The sequence below is a fragment of the Buceros rhinoceros genome, unplaced genomic scaffold (assembly GCF_000710305.1).
Source record: "Buceros rhinoceros silvestris isolate BGI_N320 unplaced genomic scaffold, ASM71030v1 scaffold12059, whole genome shotgun sequence".
Taxonomy (NCBI): Eukaryota; Metazoa; Chordata; class Aves; order Bucerotiformes; family Bucerotidae; genus Buceros; species Buceros rhinoceros.
In genome coordinates, this window is record NW_010432174.1 from 37,875 (window position 1) to 51,061 (window position 13,187).

Here is a 13,187-nt window from a genome sequence, read left to right on the forward strand (position 1 = left end):
GGAAGAGCTCTTACGGACCTCTTTTGAAAGCATTGCATGCAGAATCTGCAGACAGAGACCATGCTACTGTAAGTACCTTTTCTCTTGACACATTTACATGTGCTTGTCTTTTGTTGGATGCAAATGATCTGCATTGCACTTCCCTTGCAAATCACCAGATGTCCCAAACTGCTATGAAAGTACAAAAAGAAGGGGAACTGCAGCAGCACAGCAGATGAGTTACTTCAGCAGTTAACTCAAGCAGGTCTTCCAAAGAACTTTTTGTTCCCAGAATATATGGCAAATTGTTTATAAAGGGCTTTGTTTTGATGGAGTAACTTCACAAATACTATGCAGCAGGAGGAGACAGGCATGGCTCGTTGAATGCATGGGAGAGCTGTGATAATTAAGCCACTCCAAGGTGACAGTTGTTCCTGCAGTCCCACTTAACCCAAATTTGAAGGTATATTATGAAAGTTTCATAATCATAATCTGCCTCAAGCCTAACCTTAACTACTTCCATGATATTTTTTCATCATTTTCCCTTTGGTTTCCCTAATCCCTCAGCAACTTAATGTAAGTTTGAGGTTGGCCACGCTTGTAGAGCAGGGCTAGACCAGATGATCTCCAGAGGTCACTTCAAACCTATATTAGTCTCCAATTATATGCACTGGGTATCTGTAAATGCAGCACTTCGTTACTTTAGCAAGTGCATCATCCAGCTTCTGTTTCACAAATTATGTTTTTAAATATCACCTTTGTGATTCTCTTGCACATCCTTTTCCACAGAGAAGTTGTTCCTCCTGCCAGCAATAACAGTGTCTATGCAGTTCCTGTTCCTTGGCTGCAAAAGCCATTTTGGCAGAGGTGAGATTGTGTCAGTGATGGAGACAGCCGGCCTGCAGTGATGTCCAGGAGAATCTAATCACAGGACAAGTCTGGCAGCGTTCTCTTAAAGGTGGAGACTGCACTGATAGGAGAGGTGAAGAACAACATGAGAAAGGGAAGCTGCTGTTAGCTACATTTCTGTGAGGCAGGGGGAGATGCAGCTAGTCTTCTAGAGCATTACAAAAAGATTAAATCCAAAGACAGCAGCCAACAGAACCATATCTTTTGCCAGGCAGCTCTCTACCATCTTTGTCTCAGAAAGGGCTTGTGATCTTTCTTAGAATGCAACTGACTGTTTCTTAGTTGGGGTGGGAATAGAGATCACCCTGTGTAGATGGGAAGGCCAGATGGGGACTCCTTGCTTTAAGTTTTGGTGACTGTTGCATGCTCTAGCTAAAGGCATAGAGGCAAGTGGCAAAACAAAGTGCTATATCCTTCCAGGTGTCATGATCTCTCCAGTGACCGATTCTCAAATGTGAGTACTCTTGCAATCCTTGCACAACATCACTTGAAGAAAGAAAGGTTCTACAGAGAAGCTCCCCAAGACCAGCCAGCACCCTTGATTCCTGACCACTGCAAGTTATCCTTGCTCCACAGACTTTCAGGGTAACTTGATTTCAGAGCATTAAAAAAGCCAATCTTGAGGGCATCTGTCCCGGTGACAGTGCTGCCTTTGCAGTCAGCGCGGTAATCTAGGTGTGCAGGTATAAAACTTCAGGTTTCTTCCCTCACAGCAGACAAGTGAAGCTGAGAGTCTTTAAAAAACTGAGCCATGATTCTCAAACACGTGGGACAGATGTGAACACCGATCATGGCTTTCCTTGGGCTCTACTGAGCCAACATTTGCAAACAAGTAGTTACTGTATAAAGGTGTGTGAAGCTACTGGTCCACTGCTCAGCAGGTCAGACCCTGAGGAGTTTCACCAGAGATCTTAGAACTAAATTGAACATGTCCTGCTGTCCTGCGGTGTCCAGGCCAGATCAGCCCGCACCTTATTTCTGTAAGGTAACACCCTGCCTCACAAATAGCCTTTTTAGAGGACATTTTGTCCCCTGTTTTTATCAGCCTGTAGGTATACAGAACACTTGATGATTTGTCTCTAGCAGGACAACAGCCATGGCATATTCTTCACATGAGATCAGACGCTAACTTTTCTCCAGATTCTCTGGCCTTTCATTTTTTGCCACGTTTTTCAAAAGAGGCAGTTCATAAAGAGGGAAGGAGGGATTTTTTCCCCCCCTACAAATAATCTAGCACCCCTTCCTATGATTGATGCAGATTGTGTTGAAAATATCTCTTTGGTAGATGTGATATAGTGCTCAAGAACCTCCTTAAGTAATGCCAGAACATTGTTACTTTCAGAATCTTGCTTTACATTTAGGCTTTACCTGTAGCAAGTTAAACCTGCTGGAACTGGAGTGCAGTTATCCCCTCTTTCCTTGTGTGGAAACTACCTACCAGAAGAGTTGTAAATTTTAAGACCAGATTATTATGACAATTTCTTTTAGTTCATATTCTGCAAAACACAGATCAATATAAGACCGAAGTTTTTTGACTGCTTCCTGAAGTTAAGCAAATAGCCCTGATCCAACAGAAAGAAGGAAACAGGTAAACAACTGAAACAGGATTGACTCTTGTTCGCTGTTTGAGGATCGCATCTCTGAAAAATTATGTTAGCAGATCCGCACCACAACCCTCAGCTGTGCAGTTTGTCACACGCAACAATATGAGAGAATCTGGGTGAGGATTAATTTGTTATGTGATCCTGTGTAGCCTCTCCCCCAATATTCTGAATTGTGTGTTCAATGAGCAGGGTAACAGATACGAACAGAGAGCATACGTAGAAAGAACAAGTTCTGTGTTAAAGTTTACAATAGATACATCTCAGTAATCTGGACACAACTTGCAATAAATAGCTTCATTTTGGAAAATATCACTCTTTATGGGCAAACACTTTTCTGTAAACTTACTAATACTGATATAGGTGCCACTTCTTACCGTTTTTAGGTTCTGTGCATGTGATAGTCTTTCATACAAATTCCTGTAGCCCTTCTCCTTTCCTTTTCAAAAAGTTAAACCCTCTCTATGCAGAAAGGGCAGTGTAGGATTTAAATACAAATTCAGAGTGAGGACCTGTATTCAGAGGCTTAAAGGAGTTTAAAAAATTACCCTTTTCATGAAAATCCTCTTCAAAGAGAACACCTTTCAGTAAAAGGCACTAAGAGTTTGCTTGAATGTTTGTCTTGAACATCCTTGATTCCAAGGGCACAGCATTTTACAGGATTAAGCTTCACATTATGTAAATTACTTTATCAAGACTGATTCGCCTCTCCGAGTTGTTTAGTGCCCTCAGGAAGGCCTGATCTCATTCAGCTGTAGATACTCATCTATTTCCCTGATAGCACATAACCTTGCATTCAAGAACAAAAGGCAGCTCAAATACAGAAGTCCCCCAGGAAATCTGCAAAAATCCCCACTGAAAATAGTGGCAGTATCTCCCTTTTCAACTGATTACTTCATCGCTTCACGCACTCCATCGTGTGGGATACATCCAGGTGCCTTGCAGCTTTCTGGGCTGATGCATCTTTGGAATTCAGTTGATATGACAAGCCCACACCTGTATTTATCCTCCCTCTGCTTTGTTGTGAGGGCATTTATGGCAACTGTTTCAGGTAAGCATTAGCAGCTTCAGTTCAAAGTTCAGTCTTTGTGAATATCAGCATGGGGCTCACAGCCAGACTGGAGGTTCACTCAAAGAGAGCGATGTAATCTGGTTCTTCATCCTCTTGGCCACACGGGTACAGCAACAGCTCCTTCCCCAAGGAAGTGATGGGTTCATTCTGTTGGTGTAGGATATGGTTAAACACCACCTTTCAAACAGACCCTGCCTGTGACAACATCATGGAGAGGACAGCAGTCTTTCTGCCTCTGTTATGATGTGGACTTGTTCATCCCACTCTGTGACACAGTTCAGTGCCTTGGGGAACAACCCACATGGCTGATCTCTGACTTCATAAAGCAATGCCTGCGTTTGGTGCAGTACCACAATGACATGACTCTGGCAGTTCTTGGAAAGAGCTGTGCTCATCATCTTGTAGGCAACCACAGCTTCTGTGGCGTGAAATGCTGCCCTGACTAGAAAGAGCCGGAGCAAGGACTGTGCAGGATGCAGGTAAGTAGGACGGGGTGGTTGTGGACTATGTTCCTGGCTGCGTTTGTGGGAGGGACAAGGGTGGATCTTGGAGTGAGCACGTGCCCTCTGCTCAGGCGAGCTGTGTTCTAACAAGGGAATGCCCTGATGGTACACTCTCACCTCCTATTTCATTCTCCACCCTAGCAGCAGATGCACAGTGGGAACTTGCCTTCTTTTGTGGTCACCCGATGGCTGATGAGCAGAACCTACTAGAGCACTTAGGCAGAGTGGGTTCACCCAGACTGTGAGCATAGCTCTATCTTTAATATGCACAGCCAGGCTTTGAATCCTCTGGCTCTGGTACCAACAGCTGTATAGCTCCTCCTTTTCACAATTTCAGCCTGAACTGTGAAACCCGTGCAGGAAGCAAGCAGAGCTCTGTATAGCAAATAACACAGATATTTTCCTCATGTCTGTTTTGTTTAGCCATGTCTGTATTAGGCCAGGCACTTATTTAAAAGAAACATGGCTTTTAAATGAACCATTAAGCAAAATGATTGTCCTGTCCCTGGTCAGATCTTACAGCAAAGGAATAAACATCTGGTCCTCCTTGGAGCCCATGTAACTGCAGTCAGTGCTAGTAAAACCCTGCTGTTATTCTTGCAGGAACCTGTGTACCCTTCTATTTTCTATCTTTGCGCAGTATCATGCCTTGCATGCTTTGAGATTATAAAGATACCTTGTTCTCTTTTACACTGAAACTGGAGGCAAGCAGGATTTTCTGCTTACTGAGACCCCACAACTGCAGAGAGAATTAAAAAAAAAAAGAAGTCTGCCTGATTATGCTGTCACTTCTCACCTTACCAGCATTTCTTCTAGTGTATGAGTAACTTGAGGCCTGTGTGCAAGGTGTTCTGTGCACTTGAGGGGGAGTGAGTCAGGTCTAAGATGTGTCAGATGTGTTAGGTCACCTGCAGTGTACCCATCAGGCTGGCATACTCTTCGGGAGCAGCACACAGGATAACCAACAGCAGCTAAAATGCGTCAAGTTGCCCACTTTAAAAAAATTGTATCTATTATTTCTTATTTTGAAGTGCCCTGAGGCAATAAAACAAACAGTTAATGAATGCATGGCTAGATGTTTACCTTGTGGTAGTCTACAAGGTCAGCCAGCGTTGAATGTTGTAGCTGGTCCACTCCAAGGAAGCTGTAGGAATCACTGGAGGCATCAATGAGGAAGTGTTTGCATCCTTCCACAGACTGATAAGAGAGCACGTAGCCTTTGATTTTCTCACTGACCCGGACCAGAAAACTCCCTGGTACTGTTTTATTCAGAAGCTCCTCTGCTTTCTTAGAGGTTAGGATACCTGTTCAAAACCAGAACACAAAAACAAAGGGAGAAAAACATTTGTGCAGGACTGGTGGGAATAGTTCTCACAAGAAATCCGCTTTACCGCTCTAAAACCAGTCGATGGCACTTCCACCCCTTGCACTTTCTCTCCCAGTAGCCCAGGAAGAACAGTGCTGCCATTGCCTCAGCAGCAGACCATGGCCATGTGCTAACCGTGCTTTACGTTAACTGCTCCAGACGTGGCCGATTAAGAATGGTAAGTGTGCAGGGCTTGTAAGGGCAGTTTCTGTGTTAGGAGGGAGAATGACATTGCAGTGTGCTGTACGTTGATTCCAGTATGGCAGAACTGTGCAGACAGGGGTCATGGGTTTTGTCAGAAAGCCACGCAAGCATTGAAAGCCCAGTTACAAGAGGATAATGCTTCTATGGCTGCAGTCTCAAATCAAAAGGGTTTCCAAAGCAAGGGAGATGGATGGGGTCATGATGACCCATTAGAAATGGGATGGAAAGGTGATAGATGATGTGCACGTATGGAGGGATAATGGCCTGTGCCCAAGGATGAGGTGTGCCGAAATGTCTCTCACCCTGGTTCAGACAGCTGCCAGAGTGTCTCTCCATCCAGTACAGGGAGGCAGGGGTGGCACAGAGGTACAGGTTATGTTGAAGATCTGGGCTGTGTTCTAACACTTTAGCTTGACCTTTGTTGTAACGCTAAAGGAATTTAATTTAGCTTGACCTTTGTTGTAACGCTAAAGGAATTTAAACTACGTTCACAGATCTTTAAAATGCCACCTTTGAAAAGCTCCTGAGCCCAGCCTGTGGCAGAAGCCATGTTGGACGAAACAACTCCTTAAAGAGTTGGGTTGGGGCAGAAACGTTCAGGACTCACCGTGGAACCAAGGTGCTATCGTGTCTGTGGTTTTCTGATAGCCAGCTCGGAGAGGGAATTGCTCCTCTCTAAACCACTTGATGATTTTTTCTTCGGTGGAATTGGAGATTGTCCTCCGGATTCCCTCTTTCCTGTTAGAATAGACCATGGTTTGTGCATCAGGTTCAAACAACAGCTTTTGTGTCCTTGGCTGGACTTACCTTTTGTTTGGGATGTTATGGACAGTCCCAAACAGCAGGCTTGCACTAGTGCAGCTGCCAGCAGAGTTGTATGGTTTTCCGTGGACACCTAGCATAGAGGATGTATGCACTCTAGGCTTGGGACACTCTAATAAATAAGGCTGCTACCCTCCAGGGGTGAACAAATAAGCCTCATAATGCTTATATATAGCCTAGGAATATAGCCTAGGCCCTGTATTTCTCAGAATCACAGAACTGATTTGGTTGGAGGAGACCTTTAAGTTCATTGAGACCAACCGTTCACCCAGCACTGCCAAGTCACCACTAAACCATGTCCCTCAGCACCACATCTACATGTCTTTTAAATATTTCCAGGGATGAGGCCTCCACCACTTCCCTGGGCAGCCTGCTCCAATGCTTTACCACTCTTTCTGTAAAGACATTTTTCCTGATACCCAAACTAAACCTCCCCTGGTGCAACTTGAGGCCATTTCCTCTCGTTCTGTTGCTTGTTACTTGAGAGACAGACCCCCACCTCACTACAACCTCCTATTGCTCCCTGTGGGGTGTCTCCTCCATGCAAGGAGAGCTAACCATTCCCATCTCAACCATCCCATGATGGGGATTTTCCTGCTAGAGCAGGAGAATCTCACCCCTTCTCCCCTCCACAGTGCACAGGGATCTCCTTACCTCATCACTCTTCCATTTGTCACTGCAGGAGGTAGAAGTTTAGGCTTGGGGGGGAGAGGTGGATATTGGAGTGGTCGCCGATCTCTTGCTGTGGCACCCTTGGAAATATCTGCCTGCTTCCCTCTGTGGATGCCCTGCAGTGAAAGTCTCCTGTAGTCGTCTCTGGCTTGCTGTGCAAGGGAGCGTCTCTTCTCATCTGCTGCCTTGGATTTCTGCACTGGAACAAAAAAGGAGTTCTACAGAAGCGAATAAGCAGGCGAGTTTTAAGCTTGCTGCCCTTTGGCCATCTTCCTGCTTGATGAAGTGGAAGAATAACCCTCTTCACAAGCTGAAAGATGCACTCAATTATTAGGCCATTTGCCACGTGTCTCCCATCACCTTTGGGCATCTGCTGCTTAACAGGGTCCAGTTTTCACTGCTTCAAGAGATTAAAAATCTGGGTTCTTTCTGGGCACCAGGTCATTTTGTAGAGCCTTTGTTAGAGACTATTTCGTTTTGTTTTGGATGCTGACTACTGGTTCAGACATAGATTTCTGTAGTGCCCTTCATGTGAGCTAGCAGGGGGCGTGAGGGAATAAAAGCTGCTGAAATGACCCAAATCAGTCCTTTGAAGGATTTGAAAGAGCTGATCGCTTTTTGAGAGTGAGAGGGAGTCTTGCTGAAACTCTTACAGAAAGTGGAGAAGTTGGCTGGGGTTTTTTGTTTGTTTTGGTTTTTGGGTTGTTGGTTTTTTTCTGTAAAACTGCCTTGATTGTCTAGGCCCAGCTCATCCTGAGTCTGTAAGAGTAACCAGCCTTTCAGTCGCTCTGACTTAGACTAATTCTTTCCTTGCTTTTGTATCAACTAAAGATTTTTTTTTTTTATCAGTAAGAAAAATAAAAGCCCTGGCTTGAAGTGGAAACAGTTGGTAGTACAGCATTGCCATCTACTGAGCAGCATGGGAGAAACTGGGAAATAATAATAATAATAATGCATCAGGTTCTCTTTGAGGAAGTATTTGGCAGCAGTGATGGATGCTACTGCAAGTCTCATTCTGTTTGCCATTTTCTTTCCTACCATTTGGATTCATTACATGAGACAGTGCATCAGGGCTCTGCTTAGGCAGGATCATGCCTGGATGACAGGGAAGCCCTTTTTACTTAGTCCCTATCACCCATTATCCTTGTCCTCAAGAGCAATGGTTACTGATAAGTCCTACAAAAGGCTAGCTTCTAGTTGGAAACTAGTTATCCTAGTTATACTCATGTGGTTCCTATTTGTTGCTTGTTTTAGTATAGTATCTGTATCAAAAATATTCCATTTTCCTGCCCAGCTCTAGTCTTAATGCCATGTGGACTCAGAAATATTTCTTATTATGCAGCGCTGTATTTCTTGGCAGCACTCCCCACCCACCAACCAATTATTCAGTTCCAGTGTGGCAGGAAAAAGATTGAGATGACCCCAGAGAGCCCTAGGATTCCTCAAGCCCCGCAGGAAAAGGTCGTCCTAAGATCTTACGGGATTCCTGCCATTCAGGCTCATTTTCATCCAATTTCTGCAGCATCCTCTGGCTCTCTGAGCTGGGGTGGCTCTGTAGTGTTGCCTCCTGGGGGCCTGTGGTCTCTTCTCCTGAATTTGTCCTCTGTGCCTCCTTCATCTATGAAAGAAACAGTATGTTCAGCTTTGTCCCAGGCTAGTTTTAACACTACTTTTTAGCTAGCCTTAAAATACCGAGAACTCCCACTCTTTATTGTAAATCCCTCTGATTACAACAGCATACAGCCCCTCTGTCTTCACTGCAGATGACAACAGAGGAAGTAAGGGAAAACTGTCTACCAGAAATCATCAGGAGCATCTCCCTGTGCTGTTCCCTGTCTGCCAGCCTGACCTGCTTTTTGTCATCTCCAAACCGTCTCGCTGTACATGAGGAACATGGCAATGCTGGATAAAACTGGTCCAAGAGGTGAGGGCTTTCTTGGGTCAGATGAGGCTCTGAGGCTGACTGGGACTCTAGGGTAAAGCCTGGGCCTCACTCAACGTGTTAGGATCATCTTAGGTTAACACTGACCTGTTGGAAGCCACGCTTCCTCATGCGGCAATCTGCCAGCATCTGGTGAACGTCTCTGCTTTCCCTCTGGGAGGAGGAGGAGAAGAGCAGTGAGAAATAAATGCAGCATTAGAACCACTGCTCTTTTTGGCAGCAATAGTGTTTAATACAGAAGCAGTGATGTAACACTCATGTTAACAAATTTTGCCAGCTATCTATGACAAACATTCTTTTGTTTCATCGTATTAGGATTAATATGCCACAGGATGAAAACTCAGGGTTGTTACAAGCAGGCCTAGATTTGCTAAGTGATGCTCCCAGGTGCTCCCCGGGAGCAGTCCCTTCCCTCCCTCCCCTAGGAGAACCTGCTGTCCACAGCTTTGCCTGCCTGTGCTTGTTTGCCACTGCGGCTGGGGTGCTGCAAACCCCTGCTCGTCAAACTGACCCAGCTAGCTGCGTATCTCGTGTTTGCTCTTCCCTGCAAACCAGTCTAGCTACCCTGGCAGCAGTCGCTAGCTGAGACCTGCCTTTAAAGAGGAACAGTTAAACTTGTCTTTGAGCAAACACGCACCCGCCTCTCCATCGGACCCAGCCTGCCTCCTCTGGTACGGTGAGTAAAGAGTTAACTGTGCTACACTGCTTACCAAGGACATGCTTTGTTTTCTCTCCATCACCTACTTGGCTAATATTTAATATGCATGTGCCTTTCCAGTTTCCCTCTCCTTGACAGGAAGCTGGGAAATTCTAGTGTGGGTGAAGTAGCTTGTTTTCTCAGATCAGCGCCCCATCCCCTGCAGCAGACAAAGCACAATGCCCGGATCCCTACGGTTAAATGGGAACTAGATCTCAGAGAAAGAACTTCAACAACAGAGACAGAAAAAGGCCCTCTCCAGGCTTAGAAAATGCAACAGGGGTCTTCAGTCTGGATCCCTCCTTCAACAGCAAAAGCTCAAGAAACCTGGGAAAAATAATATAATGATAGAAAATGAAAGCAAAGTATACAACCCCCATCTACTTTCATGCTCAAGACTTTGAGAAGAATTTAGATTTTTTGGGGTGGTGGTGGAATTTTTGAGTTGGGGAGGGGGAGTTGCCTTTTTTTTTTATGTTGTCGTTGTTAGCTGTGACTAATATCTTCCTTTGAAAAGAAAAAAATCCTGCTACATAGTTGCTTACCTTCAGCAAACAGTGCTAAGAAAAGCCCCTTGTGACTCAGAGACTTTTGATAAAGGAGACAGCCTCTCTAAATTCCCTTCAGTATTTTGGCAGCAGCAGGAGAGGTGCTTTGCCAACCTTCAGTTATCGTGCTTTTTAGAATGAAGTGTGGAGTGGCTGTGTAATAAAAGAATATACACTCACACAAGTTAGCAGCAAAAGGCTGAATGAAAGCTCTGCTGAGTGAGACTGGACTTCTCCCATTAAATTGGCAGGGTGTTCTGTTCCTTCTGTTCAACTTTGGTGGCAGGGATAGTTAATTGAACTCATCTTTTTCTCCGTTCTCTGCAAATGGCTCTTTGTAGCCAGTTAAAAAGTAGAAATCTATTTACTGCTGGAGAAAAATATTTCTGTAATGAAAATCCACAGCAAAGCAGACACTGTAGTTACTGCATTTGGAGTTGCCCTGTGCTGTCAAGGTCATAAGTATTTTCTAACTATTTTAGAACACCAAAAAACCCCCCATCCAAAACCAACAAAAAAGAACAACCTCAAATATGCGTGTCAGAGGATGCTGATAAAATTATCTTCATCTTTTCTTTTATGCAAGTACACGGTTTGTCCGAGGGCAGTGGCCTTGCACATACAGATCCTGGGGTAGCCTTGCCGGTCTTTCCCCAAAAGCCATCCAAAGCAGCCGCAGAGCAGGAGGGAAAGTACCTTAACCATCGTGTTACCCATGGAGAACGGAAGCAAAGGAGTCCAGAGTAACTTCTCTGACAGTGCAGAGCAGATCTATCCAGGCAGAGAACAGCACTCAGACCTCTCAAGTCCTAAGGAAGGATGTAACAATGCGGCTTCTTCTCTGACTAGAGGAGAAAAGCCTTTACAGTTCGCTGGCTTTTTTTCTTCTTCAAATTTCTATTTACAGCAACCAGGATTTGCTGCACTTTCTAGATCTCAGAGCACATTTCTGACAGTTATGGAGAAAAGGGGGGTAATCTACCTTTGTGAGCTCCTGGGTTTTCTCTGATGTAGCCATGGCAGTTTTTCTCCCACCTTCCTTCATTTCCTCCACAGTGCTTTTTTTATTCCAGTGAAGATCTGTCTCACCCAGGACTCCTGGATGTGGATGTGGAGACCGTGTTACAGAAGAGTCAGTCTCCCTGAAATGCAAGAGCGAGAGGACTTAGGAAAATGAGCAGGTCACTCTCTGCTCTCTGAGCATCTTGTGAGGAAGCTGCACTTGAGCAGAGCGGTGCTGCGATGAAGTGATGTGCATGCGGGCGGCTTTCGTATCTCCAAATCACGTAGGTGGGATAATTAAATTAATGAGTCGCGGCGAGTAACTGTCGTCCTGCTGTACAGGGGCACCCATTGGTGAATCAGCGCAATCCAAACTCATCACCTGCTGCAGTAACTCAGTTAGCATTTCCTGTGGTCTGCAGAGGGTACCACGCAGGAGCCATGTCACAGGTGGCTTGATGAGCCAGGGCAAGCCTCAGGCTGGAGCTGGTCTCTGCCAGCTTTTTGTGTACTCGCAGAAGTACTCTCACAGCCTCTGCCTGTGCCTTTTGCCTGCAAGTTGAGTGTGACACTGGTAGCCTCAGCCCATGCAGGGAAGACTCCAGCCTCTGGGTTGCTAGAAATGCTTCCTCCTCCATGTCTGCCCACCAAGTCCTCCAGCTGAAGGGTGCTTACCTGCTCTCCTTGCCTTGCTCTCTCACTAACTGCTTTGCTCTTTGAGCCTGGATCTCTTCACAGATGGCCTCATAAGATTTATCTGAAGGATGCTCACCCATGACCCAGACCCAGACATCATTGTCAGCACCAAGCTTCCACGTCACCGACTTCCTGTTGGCTGGAAAAGAAGCATATCTTTAGCAAATGCTGCTTGGTCAGCCGCTCTGTGCGGCCTGTGTCCTGCCTGCTGTGCCCTCCTGGCTGCTGCTGGTGGCAGAGACTCTCCAAAAGCAGCTGTACAAGGGGAAAGCTCGACTGGGATGCTGCACACACTTCCCATTTTGTTTCGTTCTCCTGAATCCAGGTCGGTGAAGGAGGCATAAGAAGACTCAACACTGTTTCCTTTCTTACTTTAATTCCTTGCCACTGCCCTCCCCAGACTATGTGAGGGTGAACGACCAGTGAGCAGAGCACACCGGGGAGAGCTGGGAGAAGGGTGCCATCTTCCTAGCAGACAGCATGCTGTGTAATCCTGGCAAGGGGACTTCAGGTCTGAAGTCACAATGGGAACCCTCCCGCAGATCTGGTGCCTCAGGACACACATTCAAGTCCATGGTTACTTTATAGTCAGATTCAGAGGCCTCATTTAGTGGGAAACTTGATGAGCTGCATCTCCCGGGGGCAAGTAAGCCCTGACTTCCCAGCCAGGGGAGTTGAGGAATTTGGTCAAGAACGGAGTGTCTGGGCCAGGGAGGAAAACCATTACGTGCCTGGCCAACACTACCCTCATGCAACTGGGTTTAGTTGCAGTTTGGAAATACAGCTAGGGCACGTCCCTGGGAGAAGAAATTACTCTGAGGACATATTACCTCCTATTTCTAGGGAGCAGCTGACTTGGCAAGATCTATGTCAGAGGGGGAAGTAGCCGGCAGACAGAGACCTACCTTTTCTCGGCAGTGGCTTATTTGCTGGCGCCTCATCCGCAGCAGCTTCTCTTTCCTCCCACCGTCTGATCTGTTCCTGCCTCATCTTAAAGAAAAGGATCTGCTTCTGCTCCTCACTGAGTTCTGCCAGCAGGTCAGGATCGATGTACATGTCCGACAATATCTGTTTCAGCATGGCTGCAGGTTTCAGTTACTGTTTTGCACGTTTGCGGCAATGATCTCCAGGGATCCGATCCTCTTCCTGGCTCCAACAAGAAAAACTCCTTCCC

At 45.8% G+C, this 13,187-nt stretch overlaps 1 protein-coding gene across 1 annotated transcript; it reads right to left on the reverse strand.

The window, feature by feature from the left end:
* Nucleotides 1-3,517: 3,517 nt before the first annotated feature.
* SH2D4A (SH2 domain containing 4A) lies at nucleotides 3,518-13,093 on the reverse strand. The gene is made up of 9 exons (XM_010143680.1): nucleotides 12,919-13,093; nucleotides 11,993-12,152; nucleotides 11,298-11,457; nucleotides 9,158-9,223; nucleotides 8,608-8,746; nucleotides 7,111-7,327; nucleotides 6,242-6,372; nucleotides 5,148-5,368; nucleotides 3,518-3,708 (listed from the first exon to the last, which is right to left on the reverse strand). Exons 1-9 carry the CDS (start codon nucleotides 13,091-13,093, stop codon nucleotides 3,616-3,618), a joined length of 1,362 nt encoding a protein of 453 aa, XP_010141982.1. The 3' UTR covers nucleotides 3,518-3,615.
* Nucleotides 13,094-13,187: the final 94 nt, after the last annotated feature.